The sequence below is a fragment of the Pinus tabuliformis genome, chromosome 4_1, assembly GCF_031772625.1.
Source record: "Pinus tabuliformis cultivar Carrire ecotype Pingquan chromosome 4_1, CPIR1, whole genome shotgun sequence".
In the NCBI taxonomy this organism is placed as follows: Eukaryota; Viridiplantae; Streptophyta; class Pinopsida; order Pinales; family Pinaceae; genus Pinus; species Pinus tabuliformis.
This window is the reverse complement of record NC_142303.1, coordinates 121,266,769-121,274,066: the sequence shown is the minus strand read 5'-3', so window position 1 is coordinate 121,274,066 and position 7,298 is coordinate 121,266,769. Positions and strand designations below refer to the sequence as shown.

The window sequence follows — 7,298 nt, the reverse complement described above, 5'->3', positions numbered from 1 at the left end:
CACTTTGACTTAACAAGCGCTAAGGTTTCCCTATCATTATAACACCAAAATTATATCCAACAATACTTAAAACAATATACTAACAACTTTTGACTTAACAAGAACCATTATGACACCAAAAATATATACTAATAAGAACCTAAACGTGGCTACCCTAGGTATCCATCCTACTCTTCTAACTTTATGATAAATATGAAGCTCCCCATACGTACGAAGAGTAAGGTAAGTCAAAAAGAGTTAGTGGAAGTACGTGGGATTTGGTCATAATTCTCCCCATGCTAACGCCAAGGGTACGAAGGGTAAGTGAAAAAGAGTTGTGGAAGTATCCCAGAACGTCGGATATTGTCATATATTCTCCCCAGGGTAACGCCAAGGATACTCGGCTTAAAGACGAGTTAAAAGTCGACTTTCACGTGAAAGCATGTAAAGAAAAGGTATCTGGACATTAGTCATCACGCATGACAAAACTAGATTGTTGACTTAGATATCAATGACCCGATCCCACAAGACTTATAGAACCCACAACATTGGTGCCCCTTTAGAATAAAATATCACGAAATACAAAAAAGTCGTGTAACGAGGTGAATTCTGGCTGTTAAAAGTGGTCAGAATTTGGGTAAAAAATTTTCAAAATTTTTTTAGAGACAGTGTTTGAATATTGTTTTTATGGTGAAAATAAATTCAACACCATCAAAAATTTTTAGACACTTAAAATTTTGAAGTTTAACAGTTATAATTTGGATTTACAAAAATCTTTACCAAATTTTCTCGAAATATGACTAGAATTTCCATAACTTTCCTGACCATTCCTCGGCCTCATTAGACTACTCTAACCTTATACGCTTAAAAGTCGTTGTAGTCTACGCTAACTTTATACGCTTAAAAGTCGTTGTAGTTGCGTGTTGACTGTGCAGTCTTCTGCACCGTAATTACATGTCGTTTATCTCACGTCCGTTCTCTGTACTTCCATCTCCTTCATCTTCTTAATGTATTTGCAGAAACCGTTTATTGTCATTCGCCTCCTCTATTAATCTTGAAATCGCGACTGACTAAGTTAAGAGCAATGCAGATAATGAGAATATCTGTTTTCCTTCTTCCCAATTCGATGCTTCTCATTGTTCATCTTTCCCTTGTTGCATTTTCTCTGCTCCTGCTCTGTTCCACAACATCATGTCTTGGCAGTCAATACAGGAATTGTAGTCAGGATTCATTTAGATGCGGGAAATTTCACTTAAGTTATCCTTTTGGGCGAAATGGCAGCGGATGCGGTGACCCTGAGTTTCAGATTGTTGACTGTGATGATCACAGCGGTTATCCTATGCTCAATATCAGTGGAGAGCAATCTCGCATTTTGGACCTGTTTATGCCCGGCAGTAGCATGACAATTGTTAACGACAATCTGTTTGGGAGTAAATGTAATCTTTCAGTTAACTACTCTCAACTCTGGTTATCCGACTCTGATTTCCGTATAAGCGCCTCCACATACACCAATCTCACACTTTTAGCGCAGTGCGACAAAAGCAATAAGGAAATGTCTCAATTAAGACCCCTTCCGTTATGTGGCTACGATTGGTATTACAAAATTCAGAGCCCAGAAGACGGGGTAGACTTCTGTGAAACTTTTGTCGAGGTACCAATTAATAGAAATGACCTCTCTCTGGAGTTCACTGTTAATCAGGCTTTACTGCGTCAGGGATTTGGCATAACATGGTCGATCGACCAGGACAGAAGTCGATACTGTGATTCTTGTTCGCACAGTGGTGGCCGTTGTGGTTTTGACATTTCAGAACCAAGTTCAACATTTCTTTGCTATTGTTCCGATGGCAGCACAAAAGCAGAGATATGCCCCCACTCACATGGTACGTTTCCTCTCCGGCTTCAACAAAATTGATTAGAAAGCTAAATTCCATCAATACATAAAATGCTTCCTTCATTCGGCCGGTAGTCTTGAAGCTCGATATGTGTCTATGGATTTCCCGTTTTGTCAATTATGTATTCTCTTACCAAAAATTGCGGATCCTTGTAGTTGCTGCACATGCTCCTTCCGACGGCCATACAGATAATGCAAAGCCACCCACCCAAACAGCAGGTAAATATGATTGGGAGTTTTGGTGTTTGGAATAGATTTGTAAAGAGTCAATTTCTGGAATCTTACAGATTTGTAAAGAGTCAATTTTTGGAAGCGTGTAGTGTAGGAAGATATAAGCAATAAAAAAGCAAGTCCATCATCAACTCTGGCCTATGCAGTTTTGGTGTTTGGAATCGATTTGCAAAGAGTCTTAGTCATGTTAAAATCTCTGGAAGCCTCACCCGTAGGCCAAAAGTATAAAAAAATACAAATAATAAAAAAACAAACCCATCACAAACTCTGACCTCTAGAATTTTAATATTTAAAATTATTTGCAAAAAAATCTCACCCATATTAAAATAAATTAAATTAAATGCTCTATTACTGGAGCAAATAGGAGTAAATACTAAACATCATAGAACCAATCATAAATTATATATTTTATATTTTGTCTATTAGATAGTTTCCCATTATATATATGAATTTTTAGTTTTTGTCAAATATGTATTCTCTTACCAAAAACTGTGGATCCCTGTAGTTCCTGTATATGCTCCTCATGGCCAGATAGATAATCCAAAGCCGCCTGCCAATATAGAAGGTAAATATGATTTCTTCCAATTCGTTTAACATCAGAATGAATTAAATACTCTATTGCCATTATTATTATTCCAGAATTAAATATTCTATTACTATTATTATTGGCTAATATTTTTTCCGAGGAAGTTAGAAAATTACATATTATATTACATTAGTGGCTAATATATAGCAGTAAGTTCAATATTACTTTCTTGTCGATTAGATATTGCTTTTATTCTTATTCAACGGTTGACCAATCATTAGTTTAAGGCAAAAACATTAAATCCTTCCAGATTTACCCTTTTATATATGATTTTCCTTTGCATTCTCTTACCAAAAACTCTGGATCCTTGTAGTTCCTGCGTATGTTCCTTCTGACGGCCATATATATAATCCAAAGTCGCATGCCAATACAGAAGGTAAATATGATTTCTTCCAATTTAGTATCTCCCGTTTAACATCAGAATGAATTAATTCTCTATTATCAGTAACAGTATCCTTGAATCTGGCAATCCATATGTGTTTCCCAATGCGTCAAGTAAGCAAAAACAGTCGATCGTTCTGGGTTTTCCGTTTTCTCGAGTATGTGTTCCTTGACCAAAAACTGTGGATCATTGTAGTGCCTGCATATGCTCCTTCTGGTGGTCCAACAGATAATCCAAAGCTGTCCTCCACTACAAAAGGTAAATATATTTTCTTCTGTTTTCTTCCAATTACCTCCCATGGGTCAGGATGAGTGGATTCTTTTATTATATTAGGGTTCAAAATTGAAGTTTCCATTGTTTAAAGAGTTTTATTCATAAAGTTTTTTTCCATCAAATACTTTTTGTTATTTTTTTTATCTAAGCACTGAATAGTTTTTTTCTATATTAGTTATTTTTTTATATACCATGAAAATAAAAATAATGAATGGTAATCATGAAAATAAAAATAATGAATGGTAATCACTTTTCCAGTTTAAAAATAGTTTTCTATTTTATTTTTTAAATAAAAAAAATCTTAGGATTATGGAGTTCATGTATAGCTATTTATCATGTATAACTATTTATTGAATTATATCTTAGTATAACTATTTATTGAATTATATCTTAGTAGTGATAATTGAAAATAAAAGTCTTTAGTCATAGTGAATCATTTTGTGAGGCTTCCCTTACTGGATATTTTTCCACTTGTATTTACTATTTACTTTGCTGGCATGCATTTACCACTTTGTTTGCTTGACTAGATTTATGAATGCTATTTGAATATCTTCATTATACTTATTAATATAAAGACATGACCATAACTAATACCTATCAAAATTGAATCGTGATATAAATAAAATAATAGTATATATTAATTGTCTTAAAAAAAAAATCCATTACTATTGTTTAAACAATTGGAGTATTTATTAAAAAATAAATATGTATAATAAATGTGTATTAGTAATGATGTCTAAAAGATAAAGAGTAAATTTTTCTATTGAATTCACTCCATGTAATTCCTACATAGATCATAAATAAATAAATCCCTACATAGATCATAAATAAATAAATGGCACAATTGAACTACTACAGTCTAATACACAAGGTAAACATGATTTCTTCCAATTTAGTATCTGTTAACATGAATTAAATGCTCTGTTACCAATACCGGTATCTTTGAATCTGGCAATGTATATGTGTTTCCAAGTATGCAAAAAACAGTCGATTGTTTCTGTTGCTCATATTAATAGTTATTTTGCTACGTTGCAGGTCGGAAAAAAAGGCCCGCCATTGTAATAGTAATAGGTAAATCTGATTTCTTCTTATTATTTGATATCTCCGATTTAACGTCAAGCTTGAATTCCTATGTTGTTTACATTGATATATTCTTCGCGGTTAGACGATGTTCACACTGATATCCATCTCTTCATTCCACCCCAGGTTGCTCCTTTGGAGGAGTTGCGCTCATAGCAACAGCAATAGTGTTTTTAACGTTTTATTGTAAGAGAATAAAACAAAGTCCTCCTCGTAGCCGTATTTCAGAGGTGGAGACATTCCTAAGGGAATACGCTTCTGAAATGCCAACCAGATACTCTCAATCTGCCCTGAAGAAGATGACAAACAACTTTGCAGAAAAGTTGGGCGAAGGGGGTTATGGTGTGGTGTATAAAGGAAAGCTTCCGAATAGTGTTCTTGTGGCTGTTAAGCTTCTTGATCGGCATAGACACAGTGAGAGTCAATTCATGAATGAAGTCGCCACCATTGGACGGGTCCGTCATGTCAATTTGGTTCGTCTGTTGGGGTATTGTTTTGAAAGCCCCACAAGCGCACTGGTATATGAGTACATGGTTAATGGATCTCTGGACAAACTTATATTTTCTGGCAAAGAGAAGGGGCGAATGTTAAGGTGGGAACAATTGTATTCAATTGCTTTGGGTACGGCTCGTGGAATTGCATATTTACACCAAGATTGCGAGAAGCGCATCATACACTTCGACATCAAACCTCACAACATATTGCTGGATGCAGAGTTCACACCAAAAGTTTCTGATTTCGGTCTAGCAAAACTTTGTGGGAAGGAAGACGACCATATTTCAGTGACGGCCGTAAGAGGGACGGCTGGATATGTTGCCCCAGAGGTATGTTATAGAGATATGGGCCCTGTTACTGACAAATCTGATGTCTATAGTTTCGGTATGCTACTGCTTGAGATTGTTGGGGGGAGAAAGAATCTGGATGTGCATGTGAGCCATTCTAGTCGATTGTACTTTCCTGAGTGGGCTTTCAAGATGCTGGAGAGCGAGGAGTTAGGGATGAGATTGGGGGGAGGAAGAGAAGGGGAAATTGAAGGGGAAGATGAAGAGAGGGCGAGGACATTGACTAAAGTTGGATTGTGGTGCATTCAATACAACTCTAGAGATCGTCCATGTATGAGCAGAGTTGTACAAATGTTAGAAGGAAATGGAGATGATGTCAGCAATCCGCCATTGCCTTTCAATTCTTCTGCTGCACCTGCAAATCCTCTACCACCTTCCACGGAAAGAACTCGTTCAATGTCGATAACAGACTAGGGTTTACCATAGAGAAGAGCTCATGCTTCCAGGTACATTGTTATCCATTAATTCCCGAGCATTTGGCTCCTGAGATGATCGCATTGTTAGAATTATGTGCCTGATGTATGCATCACAATGTCCCTCCAATTTTATTCTGAGATGACTCAGCGAAATGAACGTGGCATTTTGGTCGTCAAAGTATTTTAAGCTTGCTTATTTTTTATATTGATATTTTTCATTAATTTATTGTAATTAAATAACAATTTCAAAAACCATAAGTAATTTAAAATAAAAAATATTATTATTATATTTATATTATTAAAAATGATTACATTTGAATAGAAATAAAGTATTTTAAAACAAAAAATAAATGTATCTTTCTTTTTGAACGTGTATTAAAAATAAGTGTTGTTTTCTTTTCAAATGCGTATTTTTAAAGCATAGTTTACATATAATATCATAAAAGGAATGTTTTTCACCTTTACGTCTTAATTTTTTTAATAGCTAAATAAAAACAATGTATTTTACTTTTCTTGTTTTCATATGTGATGTTTGAAAAATTATTAAAATTATTAATTATTTTAATTAAATTATGATATTTGTGTAGTTATATAAATTAAATAATTATTATATTTTAATATATTTTAATTTATAATTAAAATATATTAAAATTATTTAATTATAGGGTCGGGGAGAGGTTGTCCCCTCTTCTCTACTTTATTTGGCATTTACATTGATAAGTTTGAAGGCTATTTAGAGGAAGCAGGATGTGATGGCATGATCTTAGCTGGGATAGTCATTATCCTTCTTTTCTATGCTGACGATATTGTTCTATTGGCAGGGTGCCCATCTGATCTTGATAAGCAACTCAAGCTTCTTAAGGATTTCTGCTTTACCATGGGTATGACTGTTAACACTGACAAAACAAAAGTTATGATTATCAAATCCAAGAAGGACACTTATGCTAATTTTATGTATGACAATAATAACTTGGAGGAAGTGTATTCTTACAAGTACCTAGGAATTGATATCCATCACAAGCTCAACTGGAACCATAGCATTGAGAAAAGGATTAATGGGGGGTGGAAAGCTTATTTTGGTCTTGAAAATAATTGTAAAACAACAAACCTTGTAATGCGGGATAAAAAGAAGTTCCTCTTTGAAACTTTAGTCACTCCTGTTATCTTATATGGCTGTGAGGTTTGGGGTTGCAGCATCTCCAGATAATCATGGAGAAAGATTGAGCAAATCCAGAAGCGTTTTATAACTTATAACTTGAAAATTAAAGGTAATACGCCCTATCCTATTCTTCTTATAGAAGCAGGTCTTTCCCCTGTTGAGAGCCTAGCTATGCTTAGGTTTCTGTTGTACAAGCACAAACTCAATAACAATAGACGACCATAGACTTCCTAAGCTAGCTTTAAATTCCAGCCAAAACCACCTAAGGCTCAATCGAGGGTGGCATAAAGACACAAGGGCATGGTTAAACTACTGGGAGATCAACGAGAAGGATGCATTGCAAAACATAAATAACATTAAATATATTGTTACTTCTAAGTTCAAAGAAAAATTGTGGAGTGAGAAAGATTTAGCGACTAAAAGAAAATTAAGTTATTATAAGAAGGTCATCAACCCCAC

The 7,298-nt window shown here is 34.8% G+C and overlaps 1 protein-coding gene across 1 annotated transcript; it reads left to right on the top strand.

Moving 5' to 3' along the window:
• The first annotated feature begins 1,063 nt into the window (after nt 1–1,063).
• LOC149174492 (LEAF RUST 10 DISEASE-RESISTANCE LOCUS RECEPTOR-LIKE PROTEIN KINASE-like 2.1) lies at nt 1,064–5,678 on the top strand. The gene is made up of 6 exons (XM_089420867.1): nt 1,064–1,859; nt 2,027–2,089; nt 2,607–2,666; nt 3,139–3,327; nt 4,378–4,413; nt 4,549–5,678. The coding sequence occupies exons 1-6, from the start codon at nt 1,064–1,066 to the stop codon at nt 5,676–5,678; spliced, it is 2,274 nt and encodes a 757-aa protein (XP_089276993.1).
• The last annotated feature ends 1,620 nt before the right edge of the window (nt 5,679–7,298 follow it).

Coding starts and splice junctions, on each gene's coding strand:
- LOC149174492 (XM_089420867.1), top strand. CDS start 1,064: ATGCAGATAATGAGAATATCTGTTTTCCTTCTTCCCAATTCGATGCTT. Junction 1,860..2,026: donor GATATGCCCCCACTCACATG/GTACGTTTCCTC, acceptor GGATCCTTGTAG/TTGCTGCACATGCTCCTTCC. Junction 3,328..4,377: donor GCTGTCCTCCACTACAAAAG/GTAAATATATTT, acceptor GCTACGTTGCAG/GTCGGAAAAAAAGGCCCGCC.